The sequence below is a fragment of the Cydia amplana genome, chromosome 3 (genome assembly GCF_948474715.1).
Source record: "Cydia amplana chromosome 3, ilCydAmpl1.1, whole genome shotgun sequence".
Taxonomy (NCBI): Eukaryota; Metazoa; Arthropoda; class Insecta; order Lepidoptera; family Tortricidae; genus Cydia; species Cydia amplana.
Genome location: NC_086071.1, coordinates 3,929,495 through 3,949,429, shown reverse-complemented (window position 1 = coordinate 3,949,429; position 19,935 = coordinate 3,929,495). Strand labels below are relative to the sequence as shown.

General features: G+C 37.0%; 2 protein-coding genes across 2 annotated transcripts in view; both read left to right on the top strand.

Moving 5' to 3' along the window:
- Positions 1–19,935, top strand: part of LOC134662393 (DNA repair protein complementing XP-C cells homolog) — a 153,443-nt gene that overhangs the window by 20,907 nt on the left and 112,601 nt on the right. The window lies entirely within an intron of this gene.
- On the top strand, positions 10,352–13,570 carry LOC134662646 (uncharacterized). The gene has a single exon (XM_063518918.1). It carries the CDS (start codon positions 10,352–10,354, stop codon positions 13,568–13,570), a length of 3,219 nt encoding a protein of 1,072 aa, XP_063374988.1.

The following is a 19,935-nucleotide window of genomic DNA, read 5'->3' as shown; positions in this document are numbered from 1 at the left end:
GCAATTTGAAATACTGGAAAGCCATTAGGTTCTAGCTGTGAAATCCTAATACGAATAGTGAAATTTAAACGAAACACGTCATTATCGACTAAAAGCTTATTAAATTGTTTGAGTGTATTTTTATTGGGATTTTGAGTTGGGATAATTGGCTAGACTATAAAAAAGGCTCACGGGAAACCCGGGGAAAGCCGGGTGATTCAGCCAGTACTGTGAACGGTAAAAACGCCATCTTGTAATATATGCTACCAGCCTAATTACTTAGAATTTGTGCAAGATGTTGGGTATTCCGTGGACGGCTCGCCGCACTAATGCGTCAATCCTGACGGAGTTGAAAATCCAATGCCGTTTATCAGCCATTTACCTCCAGGGGATCCTGAACTACTTTGGACACGTTGTCAGATGGGAGTCCGACAACCTCGAAAAGCGCATTATGGTTGGCATGGTGGATGGAGGACGGGGTAGTGGACATCCACCAATCCGTTGGGTGGACACTGTAAAGAAGGGATTACACAGGAGCCTATTATCAGGAAGGCGGAAAGTCGTGCAGAATGGAGAACCTTGGTGCACAAAATAACGACTTCATGTGGTCGCGACCCTCAGTCATGAGCATGACTCATAGTAATCAAGGAAGAAGAAAAATTACATACGTATTGAGAATTAAGTATCAAAAATATATGCAAATTTTGATTATTCTAATTTGGACTAGACTGGTACCTGGAAGATATTAGGTATCCAAATTACGGGATGGAGTGGATAAGGAGTAGGTAAGCCGCCGAGGTGATATTGTTATGATACAATGTTGACACGACTCGCAGTGCAATATCGTGCGCACTAATAACTGTGCGAGCGAAAAGCCTAATGACCCATTCCGTGCACAACAATCAGTGCGATCGATCGTATCATATCAATATCAAAACCTTGACAGATTATAAAATCTAAAACCTACCTAGAGGCCAATTCGAACTTACGTTCCGATGTAAAATTATATAATTTTATTATCGTTCGCATATGCGTCTAACAAGCGAAATGCACGCGTGAATGATACGATTTTAATATCGGAATATAAGTTCGAATTGGCCTCCTTTCGTTACCGCTAGAATCGCTCAACCGCCCCCTGCGTCGCCGTCGCCACGCCACGTCGCGCCTTGCAACCAGTCTCGCCATAAACACAGCCAGGATAATTAGCAATTACCTACCATTAATTTGACATGTACCGTGAGCGCAACTGATATGTGTGCTATAATCGCGTCAATAACATTTTGTTAAACTTGTTCTTGAGACGGCTTTATTTATAGGATTATAACTCTCTAACTGGTTCTCGTTATTATAATACCATCTACATTTTTAACTTGCATTAAATGCGCAATTACTACATCAAATTAAACATGCAGTCACCTACCGAGTGATGTTGGTATGTCTGACCATACTCTGAGGGAGAATATGTAGGTCACACTGAACAACTTTTACTTTGGAGCCAACCCCGAAATCGCATATAAATAATCTGCTGTTCCATAGAAAACATTGACATAATATTTATGATTCGCCGAAGAGAATGAGTCAGCTGATTGATATGTTACCTTTTTGTGGGGTAAGCCCCATAGTTAAAGCTGTTCAGTACATAACAAAATCACTTTGTATATAAGTCCCCATAACAGCCGCAACAGCCTTTGAAAAACCGGTTTATAATTAAATTTTGTGTAGTTATTCTCACGCAGTATGCAAATTAATGGTTTTCCAATGGCATTTTTGGTTTTTATGCTTGGTACAGTGAAAGAATTTTCGTTGATAATATTTGATATACATGTATCTTTTATGCAGTTTAAAAACGTATTGGTTACAACTTTGCATTATAATTTTATAATTTTTTTCTACTCCCGTACTTTTATTTGTCATTTAAAGGGTCGTGCACACACCTTTAAAACCCTACCTTATAGTTGTCAAGACAAGTCTTTAGTCTATTCCCCAAAAAAGAATTTGTGCTTACACGAAGTATCTTTTTGGCGATTTTACGATACTTCGTGTAATGACCACTTAAAAAATACTGAATGAAATACAGTGTTGCCAACCTTATTTTAAATGTCATCTCTGACAAATAAGTGAACCATAGACATGTTTTTTTTAATTTCATTCATTCATTCATTTTTTTCCCGCCCGTACCCTCCATTTGCTACTTCTTGAATTAAAAATATTTTTATTTCAAAGTAAGTGCTTGGTCGTAGAAAAAGTATTGTATGCAACGTTGTTTAACTGAGTCAAAAAATACTCGTGGCGTCTTTATTAACAATTTTTGGCTACGCCTCAAATTGTTACTCACGCCACTCGCCTTTTTTGACCTCTCTTAAACAACGGTTGCATAAAATACTATAATATTATGATACTACTATTGAATTATGTGAAATATTAATTTTAATGTTATTTTCGTACTTAAAATAAATTTCTATTATGATAGGTATGTCTGCATGTGCATAATCAATTAACACTGTAACGGATATTTAGTAACTTTATAATTATCTAGTAGGATATGTCTAATAACTTGAAATAGTTACAGCTAAATGGTGCATAAAATTAGCCATTTAGCGAGAGCAGGTTGTCCGAATCAAGTTTAGCATCAACCTGAATGTTCGAATTGAATGAAGCTACTTTTTTTATTTGTTTGCTAGAAATGCTAGAATGTCGATTATGGTTCCGATGACACACATCTGACTCATGAAGTAAGTAAAACAACCGTGTGCAACTTATTCATTTGCAGTAAATAATTGGTACAAAGTAATCACACGCGATAAAGCACAGATTCGCATTAGAAACGGTTTTCCAGAGTAACATGGTTTACGGTTGTTATGCGTGGTAGGGCAGATTTCATGGTATAAGTAATTTAAAAATCAGCTTCCTAAAGAAATATAGAAAAGTAAAAACAGGATAGCGTTCGGAAAATGACACTTGGATGTAATTATAGCCAATACACATTGTTTAAGTACATTGACATCCTTGGTAGGTATAAATGTTGTCTTAAACGCCAGTAATCCATATTTTTATTTTGTTTATTTAGGTATTATAATATTTATAATCTCATGCAAAGCAACAATAAATTGAATGTTAAGTAATCAATTCCATTTTTAATAGCAAATAATTTTATGCAAAAGAACTGGACGTTCCTAATGAAATAGAAAGTTTATTCGCTCGAATTTAGATAACATCATTACACCAAAGTCATTATTTCTTTTAATTAAGCTTTTTCGTTATTAATAAAGGAAGTGACGAACTATAGTTATGACCAAACTTTTGTTTTGGGCTTACTTTTACAACGGGTTCTATTATCTTAAATCATGATCAAGATAAACTATAGATTAAGTTTACCAATAAACTCAAAACCTAATCACTAAACCTTATAAAACAAAGTCCCCCGCCGCGTCTGTCTGTTTTTGTGTGTGTATGTTCGCGATAAACTCAAAAACGATTGAATTGATTGATTTTATGCGGTATTCACCTATCGATAGAGTGATTCTTGAGGAAAGTTTTGGTATAGGTAAGTATAATTTGTTAACCCGTGCGAAGACGGGGCGGGTCACTAGTAATAATTATTACACAGAGTAATAATAATTAGAGGTAGGTACTTATTATTGAAAAAAACTTCTATTCTATAATTTTAGACTAGATGACAATGATTTTAGAATAAGTTCCGTCGATCTACCTATGTATGTAATAATTCACAGCTGCCAGGCGTACTTTGCCTCACTTTGCAAGAACGATCACAGCCTCTGGAAACAATTCAATTGTTTACCCTTTATTAACCCATTCAACTGTTTTTCCATGCGTGTAGTAGATATATTATTATGTATTAGTTAAACAATAATAAATCATTAAGTAGTTTATACGTTTTCGAAAACCAAATCATATTTAAGCTGGTAAACACGCATGTAAATATGCAGTTAAAATTACAAATGAACCCTTAATGTCAAAAGATGTATAGGTATCCATATTGGTTTTATAAAAAACTTAGTCGTTTTCGAAATGTTGCAAAATAGCGCACCGGCTGGACACGATCGCGTAATGAAATCGCAGCCGGTACACTAATTACTAATGAATCACTAAATTAAACGTTATATAAATACACCCCGATACCACACCAATTAAGTTTTGCGGTTGAAATATACATAGAATGTTAATTGCTGCGTAATATTTAGAAAGGTAATAATTGCTACCGCCATATTGGGCATCAGAGTCTTGATTTGCAGTAGATATGTAAATTGACATGGTCATTGCCTTTACTATTGATTGCCCTTATTTTCAGATCTATCTCTTAAGATATTTTCAGTTACTACGCAAATAAGAGATACCTTATATCTTTATAGGTACGTTGCTTGTTAGGCAGGAGTTTTGATGACATCGAGTCGTGTAAGATGAGAATAGAAAATAATTGACAACGCAACCATCTTGGCGTCGCATAAAGCCTCGTCTTGTTATTGCCGGCGCTGCGTCAGATTTAGCGATAATGCAGCTTAATTAACGCTCCGATGCAACGATTAAACGTCCACTTAAACTGCAATAACTTCGACCTGACGCAGTAAACAAGCATTCGTGATCGTCCTCGAGTTCCTCGACTAGCTATTTTAATGAGATTTAATAGCGGCGCGTCTACTCGTCCCGCGAGCAACATTGTCGGCTCTTAAGACCTTAATTGGTTCCGAACATGTTTTAATCCGCTTAATGGTTGTTTTTATCAGGCAATACACAATCTCGAATCCGGTCCCGACATCAATAGCGGTGATTGATGCGAGATTTTATAAGTTTTATTGTCAAAAGACTGTCTTTCACGCTTATGAAATGATAAAACAAAAACAATATGTCCGTTAAAGATATAGTTAAGATGCTAAGTGAAACTTATCGCGTCATTGTAGTCAAGGTGTGTTGCTGTTGGAATTCATTTAAAGACAGTAAATTGTGGTATGGATGCCGGGTGAGCGGAAGGCGTATAAATTCGATGAGCGAGTGCCGTCTGACACCTGTGATTGCATTTACAATGCTAATTCACGGCGCAGCTTCGCCAGCCGCCACGCTTCTCGTTTTCGCACCCACCCGATGTCACGCATCCTAACACCTTTACTAATGCCCTATAAAAAATTTCCAACTAGCCCGATAAAAATAAAAATTTAAATAAATATACCGTTTCATATGAATAAAGTAACGAAATCATTCGACACTAATGCATATAATATGAAAATGTTAATAAAGTTAACCAATCTCGAAAAAACATCTAGAGTAAGCCGACCGATCCCGAGTCCCGATGTTGACATAAGCCGCGGTAATGATCGATGACAAATTTAAATTCATTATTAATAAGATAAACCGAGAGGGAACGCTCGTTACACAGCTAGATAGATACGTCGAGATAAGCTCGGATAAGCGGCCGCGATCCATTATCGAGCAGTTAATTGATAATTACTTTCTTCCATTACGCCGGACGAAAAACGTGGTGATTAACTCTGAATCGCTTTAACGAGCACAATGGGTCGACGTTCAATTAAAAACCCTTGTCGAATGTCGACGGCTTCGCAGAAAAGCGGAATCGCCGCTGACTCAATCTCGTATACATGGAATAAGGAATTACTCGCGTGCGGAAAGTTTTTAATTAAATATTCACCCGTTTAGTAATTAAGACGCGATTCAACTCAGCACAATAGAGTTTCGTGAGGCGCTTTCGAAAGAAATCGGAGACAGCTTTAACGTTTTCAATAACCTTAACGACAATGGGGATCGGACGGGCGATACGCGGTAATTAATTTTTTTGAATGTGCTCTCAAACAATTAAAATATTCGAGCTGAAAAGTAACAGGCCAATTCGAACGTACACTGAGATCAGATTGATATTTGAATCATGTCTTGCCCGAGCCAATACACGGACAAGTACGAGCGAAATGCAAGATATCTGAATTCACTAGATGTCAATCTGACTTGAGTGTAATACTACGCGAGCACTAGAGGATTTTGATCTGAGGTTTTCGCTGCCTGTTCGCGGCCGGATCGTACGGAGTTAGGCGATTTTTGCGGGCCCAATTAGTAAGGTATTGGATTGGAGCCGGCCCGCGGGCCTTAGTTTGGAGACCGATGATTTAAGGACAAAGTTGTAATATAGTTACATTTGTATGGCGACTGCAGTAGCGTTGCTGATGCATCGTTATTGCTGCAAATATTAATTATTTCAAGTTAGCTGTAATTCTCGGATGAACAATGATTCTTATTTTAAATCGATTAGATTGAAAAGAACGAAGCTGGTTACGTCATTACTTTGCAGTAAAAGCTAATTTATCGCGAATGCACATCGGGCGCGCGGAAGAGCCACATATGCCGCATTTGAGTGTAATTTAAATGCATACACATTACTTGCGTACTCATGGCCGGCGAAATAACTAAATTTGTCGTAAAAAAATTATTACTCAAATGGAATTTTACGTAGACAAAAATGATGGGTATATCATATTTCGGTTTTAACGGACTCTTTAATAATTGATGAGGGTACATGTAGGTACATACATATCTTGTTACAACCTTTATGGAATTATGTAAAGGCTGGCTATTTTGGCAACAATAACTTTCCATTAGTTGTAATTTGATCCCAAATAACAATAGGTTGTATCTATGACATTTATCCTAGCTACCTATATTAATGTACTCATACAATTTATGAAAGTACAATTTATATAGGTACCGGTATATAATTACACACTCATTTTTTCTTTGTATTTCTTGCGCTTGCAAGAAAGACAAATAACAATCTTAACCAGCACAATTTCATTACCTATTAATTAATATCAATACACGAAGTCTTTGACGGGGGGTTTGGACGCCTAAATAAGTCAAGAGGACATACATAATGGATGTTTACATTATTTGCCATTTCTTCAGAACTCCACTTTATAGCCTTGGTCCGCAATCGTATAAATTCCGAAGGAATATCTTCGGCAGAATTCCAATAGGGGCGTCGATGTCCAAAACCGTGATATATCGGATCGTGATCGCCTCGTCTCGGCTGTTTATGAGATATTTCATAACTTGCATAATTCGCAATCCATTTATCACTTGACGCGATATTGACGCCGAGAAGAACTTTATTTTACAGGCCAATCCTGTCTTTAATTTTTAAAGAACTACAAAAAAAGATAATTTATTAAAACATAACTTTGTAAAGGGTATAGCCGGGTAAGCAAGGCCAAACTGCCCTTAGCAGAAAAAACAATTTCCTTTTACTGGATTATTAACCTATATATAAATAGTGCTTTCACCAAATATTAAGCCTCAAATGCTTCAGATTAAAAAAAAAAATGCAAAAAAAGAAAAATCATTTTTATTTTATTACAGCCAAAGTACTAATCCAATTTCTTTGTAATTTGGGTATGTTGTATATACAATTAAGGTCGCTTTCTGAAAAAAATTATATTGAATTATCTCTTAAAATAATAGTAAAAAATTGAGATGAAAATTCTCAAAAAAATAAAAAAAATACGTGCGAGATAGCGACAGTTATCAAATTTACATATTTTATGTAGAATTTAATAATGTTTAACATATATTTTTTTCAAAAATTAAAATCGGGATTAACAGTGTGAAAAACTCGAATTTGTAACATCCCATAATACTCTCTCTTTATACAAGCATAGCTAAGTAGTCATAAACGAATGAAGTATATTGTGAAAGCAGTTTTTACGAATTTGAATTTAGAATGTGACGTATTTTATTCATCAAAGGAACAGACATTTTTCAATCGTTAACGCTGTGTATAAAATTCGTGCCTATTTTCCTGTTCCCGCGCTTTTTAGGGTTCCGTACCCAAAGGGTAAAAACGGGATCCTATTACTAAGACTCCGCTGTCCGTCCGTCCGTCCGTCCGTCCGTCTGTCCGACCGTCCGTCCGTCTGTCCGACCGTCCGTCCGTCCGTCCGTCCGTCCGTCCGTCCGTCTGTCACCAGGCTGTATCTCACGAACCGTGATAGCTAGACAGTTGATATTTTCACAGATGATGTATTTCTTTTGCCGCTATAACAACAAATACTAAAAACAGGATAAAATAAAGATTCCCATACAACAAACGTGATTTTTGACCGAAGTTAAGCAACGTCGGGCGGGGTCAGTACTTGGATGGGTGACCGTTTTTTTGCTTGTTTTTTTTTTGCTTGTTTTGCTCTATTTTTTGTTGATGGTGCGGAACCCTCCGTGCGCGAGTCCGACTCGCACTTGTTTTTTAAATCTCTGAATGCCGTCCGCCCTAGCCGCATACAGTCACGGAGTTTAAGGTCCGCGCTCAGCAAAATAAGTCGCGTTCTAAATTCAAATTGCGTTGGGAATATAACATTCTAGTATAACGTACAAGTTATTTTGTATGAAGAGAAGGTATTATGGGACGTTACAAATTCGAGTTTTTAACACTGTTAATCCCGATTTTAATTTTTGAAAAAAATATATGTTAAACATTATTAAATTCTACATGAAATATGTAAATTTGATAACTGTCGCTATCTCGCATGTATTTTTTTTATTTTTCTGAAAATTTTCATCTCAATTTTTTACTATTATTTTAAGAGATAATTCAATATTGTTTTTTTTTCAGAAAGCGACCTTAATTGTATATACAACATACCCAAATTACAAAGAAATCGCATTAGTACTTTGGCTGTAATAAAATAAAAATGATTTTTCTTTTTTTGCATTTTTTTTTGAAATCTGAAGCATTTGAGGCTTAATATTTGGTGAAAGCACTACTTATATATAGGTTAATAATCCAGTAAAAGGAAATTGTTTTTTTCGCTAAGGGCAGTTTGGCCATGCTTACCCGGCTATACCCTTTGATACAGTATACTTGAGTTGCGAATGTGAATAATGAAATACTTATATATTCTTTTAAATCAGATAAAAACGTAACTAAACTTAAATGTAACTTAAGGCGTATTCATTGAGAAGAGTCCCGAAAGCGAGAGTGGCATGGGACTTTTTTTATTTCCGTTCATGAAAAGTACAAAAAATAAAGTCGATTAATTATTATCGATTTACAAAATCTGCGTCAAATACAACTTAAGTGCACCATTTTATTACCAATAAATTCTTATTTGCAATTAATGTATGTGGTCGACATAACTATTAAAGTCGATCTTTTGAAAACTAACATTAAAAATACAAAAAAATAAGTACACAAAAACGTTCAGAACGGTAAGGTCTCTGTCTAAACGTATCTATACATATAAATGTAGCCATAGTAAATCATTACCTCAGTTGCAATTACACCTGCATCGAAGAAACATGTCTTTTACTGTGTAACCTACCCTTACATTCAAAAATGAGCTTTAACCGAAGGAACATATGGTCCAAAATCGAACCGGATCAAGTACGGGAGTGATGCAGGCGGCCGGCCGGCGAATACAATAGGGAGCGCATTCCTTAAGAGATAAGCGGAGTTGTTTACGTCGTTTAGTGAAGATTTAGTTATGTTAAATAATTATTGATTTATAACGAACAGGAAAGTGATTGCAAGTGTGATTTACAAACTATTTGGCGTGAAAAAACTTCGTGGGTTGGAACTATTGACTTTGATACGTAGTGACAATTATCGGATTGACTATAAAGATAATAAATAAGTGAATAAATTACTAAAATGGCTCCAATAACGCCCGAACAAACTCAGTTAATTACCAAGTTAGAAGATGTGGCCATTATGATACAAAAAACGCAATCAAACATAAAGAAGTGTCCAAAACAACGGCTAACCGAGGGTTATGTTAAACAAAGGATGAAAATGCTTGAGGATTATTGGATTATGTTTAAACAAGCACACAATAGTCTCATGCATTGCACACCGCGTGAACAACGAGGAGATATCAAGTATTTTCTTAATGAAGATTACTATACTGTGGAAGACCTTTACCTCTGTTTGCAAGCCGACTTAACAGATTTATTGAGTAAGTGGGAGTCAGATAAAAAGTCAATGGAGTTATCTACTATGTCAACGTCGTTCCATGATGGGCAATTACCGTTCGTAAATCTGCCAAAAATCCAATTGCCGACCTTCTCAGGGAAATATGAGGATTGGCCCACATACCAAGATTTATTCACAGCCCTCGTGCACAACACAAAATTGACAAGTGTACAAAAGTTACACTATTTAAAAACAAGTGTCTCTGGTGAAGCAGAGACATTATTGCGGCATGTACAAATAACAGAAAATAATTACACACAAGCATGGGAGTTACTTAAAAACCGTTTCGGTAATAAAAAGATGATTGTTAATTCTGTATTAAAGAAGTTATTTGGTCAGAAGAAGATTCAAACCCAATCTGCTAATCAAATAAAACAGTTACTTGATACCACTATGGAATGCATCAACAGTTTAAACAATTTAAACGTAAGCACGGACTCTTGGGATCCGATAATTATCTTTCTCGTTGGGCAGAAGTTGGACGCCGAATCCGTTAAAGACTGGGAACAATCTGTGCATAAGGACAGTTCAGAAGACATGCCTAAGTGGGAAGAGTTACAGAAGTTTCTGGTGGCTAAGTTTCGCACATTGGAGATGGCCGCAGCAGTTTCAGTGCCTACACGTGATAAGTCACAAACTCCCAAGACATTTCACGTCGCTGAACACGAAGAAGAAGACGAGAGTTTGTTTCAATGTGCACATGCAAGCGTAGCTTCACAGCCTACTTGTACCTATTGTAAAGGTGAACACTACATATTCAACTGCAAGGAATTTACTCAAAAGTCAGTGGAAGACAGACAGGATTTCGTGAGAAAGAACCGATTGTGCTACAACTGCCTTGTTCCATACCATAATGTCTTTCGATGCAGACAAAAGACGTCGTGCAGGGTCTGCAGAAAAAGGCATCATTCTCTTCTGCATCAAACGAGAGAATCTAATGAAGAAGTAGCTGCTACACAACCACCATCACAACCGGAACCTGACACAAAACTTACAACCTTGCACGTTTCCAAACAACAACAGAGTCGTAAAATGTTACTGGCCACAGCACAAGTAGCAGTAAAGTCAAGCGATGGTGATACACACATACTTCGAGCTCTAATCGACCCGTGCTCAGAGGCTTCATTTGTATCAGAACGAGTAGTACAATTACTAGGTTTGTCAAGAACCAACATCAGTGGAGTCGTTTCTGGACTTGAAGAAAGTACACAAATAAATGTCAAGCATATGGTCGATGTTACAATTGCATCAAGGTATGAAAACAAGAAGACTGTGCTAGTTTCAGCTTACGTTTTAAAGTCGGTATCCACATATTTGCCTTCGAAACATATTTCGATAGATTCTCAGGCCATTGAAACATTAAAATTGGCTGATCCAACCTATGACACTCCCAGCAAGGTGGATATGTTGCTCGGCGCAGAAATCTACTGTCAAATTATTCAAGAAGGCTTAGTAAAAATGAATGATGGGATAGTCGCTCAAAAAACTACTTTAGGGTGGATACTAACAGGTCGAAAACAAATAGAAGCACAGAGCGACGAACACAACGTTACAACATTACACATAACAAGAATGGTGGCTGAAGACAACGATTTACTACGGAGGTTCTGGGAGATAGAAACTGATGTGTACAAGAAAAAGAAAATACTGACAAAAGAAGAAGAACAATGCGAAGAGATATACAAAAACACAACTAAAAGAGATGAAAGCGGAAGATATACGGTACACTTACCATTAAAACAAAACGTTAAAGAAACAGTTGATCTATGTGGTGATACGAAACAACAGGCTGTCAATAGATTTAGGAGTCTGGAAAGAAAATTTGGAAAAGACCACAAGTTAAAGAAGGAATACACAAAAGTTATAAATGAGTACAAGGACATGGGACACTTGCGAAGATCAGAAAAACAAGACGATGACAATGCACTGTATCTTGCTCATTTGGCTGTAATTCGAGAGGACAAAGACACTAGCAAAGTGCGCGTAGTCTATGATGCTTCTGCTAAGGGCTCACACGGTCATTCTCTCAATGACACCATGATGGTAGGACCGGTTTTACAACCCGATCTTCGGAGCCTAGTAGTAGCTTGGCGAAAACACAAGATTTGCGTCGTAGGAGATATCGTAAAAATGTATAGGATGATAAATATGACAAAAGAACACATAAACCTGCAACGTATTGTCTGGCGAGATAGACCGGAGGATGAGTTCGAGAGCTATGAGTTAACAACTGTGACATTTGGGACCGCTGCAGCGCCATTCTTAGCAGTCCGTACATTAAACCAATTGGCCGACGATGAAGCTCACGAATTTCCTGAAACTGCGCCAGTAATAAAGAAGTCGTTTTACATGGATGATCTAATGGTAGGAAATGAAAACATAGAAGAAACGAAGAAAATGTGCCAAGAAATTAAAGAAATAATGAGAAGAGGAGGATTTCAAATGCAAAAATGGTCTAGCAATTCAGATGAAGTTTTAGAATATTTGAAAGAAGACAATAGTACAAGAGACACGCTAGAAATCAAAATGGACAAAATAATAAAGATTCTTGGCTTGACCTGGAATAGACAAGACGATACGTTTGAAATTACAGTAAACTTACCTGAAATGAGAAGTCCTATAACAAAGAGGTCTATACTTTCTGATGTTGCTCGCCTGTTCGACCCTTTTGGGTGGCTAGCACCTGTAATAATAACTGCTAAAGTATTAATTCAGAAGTTATGGTTGAGTCATCTGGGTTGGGATGATGAGTTGCCATCGGACTTGACAGACGAGTGGCTTCGGTATAGAGAAGAACTGATAAATTTACAAAACGTCAAGGTTCAGCGTTGGTTAAACATGATACGAGAAGATGATCACATTGAGCTGCACGGATTTTCAGATGCATCCACTCAAGCTTATGCAGCCGTGACTTACCTGAAGGTTGTTAGAGGTGGTGTAGTATACGTCTCTATGATCGCGTCAAGAACTAAAGTCGCACCCCTGAAGCAACTTTCTGTTCCTAAATTAGAGCTTTGTGCTGCAGCCTTATTAGCAGAATTGATCAGTGATGTCACAGAGCTTCTGAAGATTCCTAAAAATAAAATATTTGTTTGGACGGACTCAATGGTCGTACTGGCTTGGCTGCAATCTCAACCTAGTCGCTGGAAAACATTTGTAGCGAATAGGACAGCTGATATTACACGATTGATAGATAATGATCGTTGGAGACATGTGCAATCTGCGGATAATCCTGCGGACATCGCGACAAGAGGAGTCAAAGCGCAAGAATTAGCTACACAAGATCTGTGGTGGAGTGGGCCAGAATGGCTTAAGAGAGACCAAGTAGAATATGAAAAAAGAGAAATTGCACAAACAGAATTAGAATCAAAAACGACATGTCATGTACTTGTAGATGAAAAGCCTATATGGGAGAGATTTTCAACAATGTCACGAATGAAGAGAGTGCTAGCTTATTGTAGAAGAATGTTAACCGAAAGAAAAAGAGAGCTAGAAGAGAGTAAACACTTAACAGTTAAAGAAATGGAAAAAGTGGAAGAAGAATGTATAAAGTTCTATCAAAATTTAGTATATGGAACAGATATAGACGATTTGAAGAAAGAAAAGAGTTAAGAAAAGAAGTACCCTAATCACACTTGCACCATTCTTAGACGAGAAAGGTTTGCTAAGAGTGGGAGGACGTCTTCAAAATGCCTCAATGTCTGAAGAGACAAAGCATCCAATTATTATTCCACGCAACCAACATATTACCAAATTAATTGTTAATGAGGCCCACACTAGAACACTTCATGGTTGGAACCAGTTAATGATGACTTACGTGAAAACCAAATACTGGGTTATCGGCTTAAAGTCATCCATTCGAAAATGCATTTACAATTGCAAAAACTGTGTCATAGACAAAGCTAAAGTAAAGAATCAGTTCATGGGCCAGCTGCCAACAGTCAGAGTTAACCAAAATCGACCCTTTTTAAATAGTGGCGTGGACTATGCTGGACCCATTTTAATGAGAACCTCTAAAGGCCGAGGACATCATGCGATCAAGGGATACATTTGTTTGTTCGTATGCATGGCCACTAAAGCTATTCATCTTGAGGCTGTATCGGATCTGACTTCCCAAGCTTTTATAGCTGCTTTTAGAAGATTTGTCGCGCGCAGAGGCCATTGTAAAGATATTTGGAGCGATAATGGTACCAATTTTATTGGTTCTGCTAAAGAGTTAAAAGGCATGTTCGAACCTGGGAAAAACAATTTAGCCAGCGAGGTGGCAGAACTGCTAGCTACTGAAGGGACAACGTGGCACTTCATACCCCCAAGAATGCCTTCATACGGAGGCCTGTGGGAAGCGGGAGTTCAGTCTGCCAAACGACATTTAGCTAGGGTAAATAAGGATACTAAACTGACTTATGAAGAATTAGCGACTCTGTTGACTCAGGTCGAGGCCTGTCTAAATAGTCGTCCTCTTTGTGAAATAGACAGTACCACAGGAGTCCCACTGACGCCAGGACATTTCTTAGTGGGTGAGCCGTTGGTCAGTGTTCCAGACTTAAATTACGAGCATAAAAAAGTAAATATACTTACCAGATGGCAGTTAGTACAGAAGATGACACAGAACTTTTGGCGCCAATGGCAGAACGATTACCTTAACACACTGCAACAAAGATATAAGTGGCAAGTTGCCGTACCAGCACCCTGCATTGGAGATTTAGTAATCATAAAGGATGAAATTACGCCACCTACTAAATGGTTACTAGGGAGGGTCAAGTATCTTCATCCCGGAGCAGATAACCTGGTGAGAGTGGTAACTGTACAGTGCAAGGGAGACCACGAGCTTAAAAGACCTTTGTCAAAATTAATATTACTCCCTAAAACATTGAATGAGTAGACCTATACTAGTAGTTCTATACCTAATCAAGTACAGTGAAGTATATGGTGAAGTGAGTGAAATGATTTTGCATGTACTGAAGTGAATAGTTTACTAAAGTTTTATATAATTATTATACATTGGTATCTTAAAATTTTCATCCTTTTTTTTAAATAACTGTGCATGCTCTTTGAATTGTTTAAATTTATTGAAAACTGTTAGTTTTGGCGGCCGGTATGTCTAAACGTATCTATACATATAAATGTAGCCATAGTAAATCATTACCTCAGTTGCAATTACACCTGCATCGAAGAAACATGTCTTTTACTGTGTAACCTACCCTTACATTCAAAAATGAGCTTTAACCGAAGGAACAGTCTCTCATAGTTAGTCCAACAAAAATAGTCTGAGTGTAAATATTTTACCTTCAAAACCACAGTTTCTAAAATGGCCGTGTCTCCAACTAACACATTTTTTGTAGTACGCTAATGGTTCATACCAAATTGGCATGACGCTAATGAATATATTTAAGCTTCAAGTCGACATTGTTACTGGCATTTCACATATAGATGAAAATTTGTTAAAGTGGCGTCGGTATACATATATTATTAACGATAATTTTGCGGCATTCTTAGTACCTACCAACACCTGTGTGGTTTTGTATCGGGCCCATGTAAAGGTAAAGCATTATAATTATAATTATGTAAGTCTGTGTAAGTCGTAAAAGATATCGTTTGTCTCATGAATTATCTAATTTAATTAAAGTTCATTATCCTTAAGTTTGCATTAATACTTTATTTATCTTTTAACTATGGTATCTACTCAGGATATGCTGTGTTTTTTCATCAGTGTCACGAGCAGTATGTATGTAGGTATTATACCTACTTATAATACATAATAGGGAAGAAAATGCCTAATGTCAAATATATATCAAATTAAGTTGAAATTTTTGAAGTTAAAAAGCGATTAAGGAGTCGAATGAACATCGGTCTTACCGCCGCGCCGCGCCGCCCGCGCCGGTAGTCTGCGCACTTGCTCCATAAACAGGCTTCCGTATTTTTCAATCAAGGACCTGTCAAAGCGTTCTGACACCCTCATCCCGTCGGCTCGCACTCGCCGAACACCGAAATTGGTTTTCTACATTCAATCCATACAAAGTTTAATGTTATTCGTTCGCGATATCACCGGGATGCCGCCGATGTTTACCGTCGCACCAAATCATATTGGATTTGCAAACTTTTGTTTGCGGACTTTATTTCATTTCGCTGTTAGCTCACGCCGCGAGAATGAAATTTTGGTTATTTTACTATCAGCTGCGCTTATCTAAATTACTTCATAATATTCTATCCGGTCGGGTGTTATTAAGGGAGAGTCGGGCAAGAAGGGTAGATATATCTAGTCAACTTTTGATGTCTGGTCCTGATAAAACTGATTGCGTATCTTCTTGATCAAAGGTCTCTTTGACATTATATTCGTGTAAGCTTATATCTAGTTACAATTCAACAAAAGCGCAGCTAATTTCGCTTCTTAGACAGCTCGAGCCTATAACAGCAGCTTGTTTATCGTAGTGCAAGTTACAAATTAACAGCGCCGGATATCTGAGCTCAGGAGAAGGCTGGAGCCGCAAGCGTTTATAAATTGAAGGGCTGTACCTGCGGCTTAATACACCGCCGTTTCCGGTTCATTTCCGCGCCGCCCGGCGCCGGATATTGCCTTTAAGGTGGTGCTGCACGCCACGCCAACGCCCGCTATACTCGCATCATCCGCCAGCCGCACGCCACGCTGGAGCTCTGATCACACGCGTCTGACGCAATTTACAATCCTGCAACACGTTGCACGTTGTAGTAATGTAGTCAACACGGACTACATTTTATTCCGTCGATGAAGGTGATGCACATTTTCATGAGGCCTTTAGATATAGTATATGGATAGGATATGGGGAAAGCATTTCCTTACTATTTTCTACATCGAGTACCTATTCTGTATGACGGCAGCGGATTTTACCAAAAAAATATTTTTGTGTAATATGATACAGTTTTTTTTTCAGAAACCGTATTACCTAGCGTAAATGTTCATATTATGCTCACCCTACTTGGGTCATCGGTAAACTCCACACATGTCCTGAATTAAAAGATGAATCGGATGAAAAACCATTAAACAAAAATAATCTATTTAGAATTAAATAAGAAAGTTTGCAATAAACAAAATAAGAGAAACACGACCCCTTGGTGCGCTCCGGAAATTAAATTTTCCGTTAAGCTTAAAGTTTAATTAACTAACATCACGCGACTGCATAGTGACCAGCCAGTGTTAGGCGGAATAGTCTGGCTATTCATTCGCGAGAGCGAATCGTACTTAGGGCTCGGTTTCACGTACCGAGTAGAGTGCATGGCGAGACAGTAAAATGAAGTATGAAATTGTTACTCGGCCGAGTAAAAATTCCATACTTCGTCGATCCTGGCATTAATAACAGTAGAAGGTGCTAATCGGCCGAGATGCTCAAAATAAACTTAACACAACATACAACTAGGAAACAAATGATTTATGTTTTTTAAGTAGGTAGTATCAGCCACTGGAAGGCTTGGTCACTGTCACTTTTTGTTTAGTATGTTTAGTACCTATATGGCATCTATTTAAGTTAATGACATTATTATGACATGGATGGATGGATCACATAAAATATTTAGTACCTACATAAATGTAAATGGTACCATATAGATTACGTATTATTTATTTATACTACGTAATATACATAGTTATTCTACTCTTTAATGTAATAGCTGAGACAGACAAGGATGGAATATGATAATCCTCTAATATCGCAACATAATCTTGGTTTATGCATGTTTTAAAAATTACAATTAGCATATGTTTCGTTAAAGCGTTAAATTAATGGACAAAAAACGCTTAAACTGTCTGTTATAATCCTTATAATGAGCCAGTCAATCCAATATAACTCTTAGTGCATTGACTTACAGTTCTCTTCATGAATAGTCCAGTGTTATACGAAGTGTATGTAAACCGACAGAGCATGCTGTTTCAATTAGCGCCACATTATGTGATTTTGGTAAATGCGCCGAGGCCGGTAGGTATACCAAAATCAACAAAATGTATCATGTCGGCCTCAGCGTATGTACCCCACCTCCATTTCTACTAAATTGAGGAATCGATTGTCTTTACTGACTAAAAGCCTGTGCCACATGCTCAACCGATTAAATAAGTTTAAAATAATTTTCGTGGAAAGTATTTATACTGCTGGTTTAACAATTTCAGGGCGAGGGGAGTAGGGGACACTTTATTTCACTTTGGTCCACTCTAGAGTATTTGATTTACATGCATGTATTAACTTATTTAATTTTAAAGCAACATACCAACTTTTTATCAACAACTTCCTTTCCCTATCACAGGCAATGGTTATTTCCTCCCTCAGCTTTTCATATGAGTACGCAGAAATAGTTTAACTAAGTGTTTATAAAATGTGACATAAACTTTCTTTAAATAGGTGTTAAGACTGTTAGGCAGGATATACAAATACAACTTTTATTGTGAGTTTATCTATGCCTTACCATAACTTACCAGAGTAAAAAATAGAGTAGAATACTGGTGAGTTTGTTATAAAAATGTATCGTCTATATGTAATCGCACTAAGTTAGGTACTACCTACTTTTAAACATTTAAAATCGTCGACAGAACGAAAGTTAAATAGCGTTCGTGCAATCCGCCTCCGAGATAAGCGGCTTTAAACTTGAGCCCAGCAATTAAACCAGCGGTGATGTGATAGGCTTAATACACATTAATAATATTTTAATTGCCTTAGAAATGTAGCGGTTATAATCTCAACGGACCCTTTTATAAAACACTCTTATCGCTCTGGTTCTGTTTAAATCGCTTCCATTACTTTGAGTAGATTTCGATGTAATGTCACATACGAGGGCGATAATATCGCAATTTATTCCGTTATTCCCGTTTAATGGACCGAAGTTAATTACTAGCCTCGACTTTGTAACTTGGACACTAAGACCTTAATTGAAAAAAAAAAATACACTTAGAGACGTCGAAAATAAAAGAAAAACTAATTACAAAATACAGGAACGGTTGCCAATGCCCTTTGTCCTGTGTTTAACAAAAAAAGAACACAAAAGAACTAAAATTATACCTAGACTAATATGACATGCCATATTAGGTACGCCATTATAATTATATAACTGTCACTACTGCAACAAATATCAACAAGTATCCCGTATGACATGTTATACTTTTTACACAATTTTTGACAATAAAATATTATCTTATCTTATCTTTTGACACATAAACATTCGTACCTAAGTTTAGACAGATTTAAAATTACATTAAAATTTATTTTTAATATTTTCTACATATAATTTGGCAAAATGTTTTGAATTACGAGTTTGAAATATTAAAAGCCGACTTTCGGAGAGACAAGATAATGCTTTTCATTCAAATGATTGTTGTTGCTTCGAGATTCTCTAATCACACAAACGGATGTTTACAAAAACTTTTATTATGTATAATCTATCTAACTTACAATATTTTTCCATTAAAAATGTGTAGCTCCGATACTAACATTAATTCTTATTTCATTTGGTGTCGCCTTTATCTCCATGTGATGTAGGTATTGGTTCTGGATTAAAAAGATAATGTTACAGTAGTGGGGCATTTTCACTTAACGGTGCACCCTAAAGCGCGACTTAAGTCGTGTTTCAATAACGTCTAACCGTTACATTCCTGACAAAATGTATGGGATCTGACATTGACCGTCAGTTTTGTAACGATTGCTAACTGGCCGTTAAAGGTGCACAGTTAAGTGAAAATGCCCAGTGAATAAAACCGTGGCGATTATACATGAAGGGTCCACGGAAAGAACATATGTCTAGTCACACTAGTGTTATCGATATCGATTAGAATAATAAATCTTTATTAATATAAATTACTAAAAGACATAGAATATAAAACTAAAACTAACTACAATTAAAATAACTAAAACTAAAAATTAAAAATACCTATCAAAATTTGGTGCCCTCGGGAGGGTGCCCAATACGCAGGCAGCGTTCCCGCGCTGGATTGCGATTGCAATTCTCTGCGCGAGAAAGCTGCC

Bases quoted from the DNA above. Each gene is read 5' to 3' on its own strand.
- LOC134662646 (XM_063518918.1), top strand. From the start codon at position 10,352: ATGGAATGCATCAACAGTTTAAACAATTTAAACGTAAGCACGGACTCT.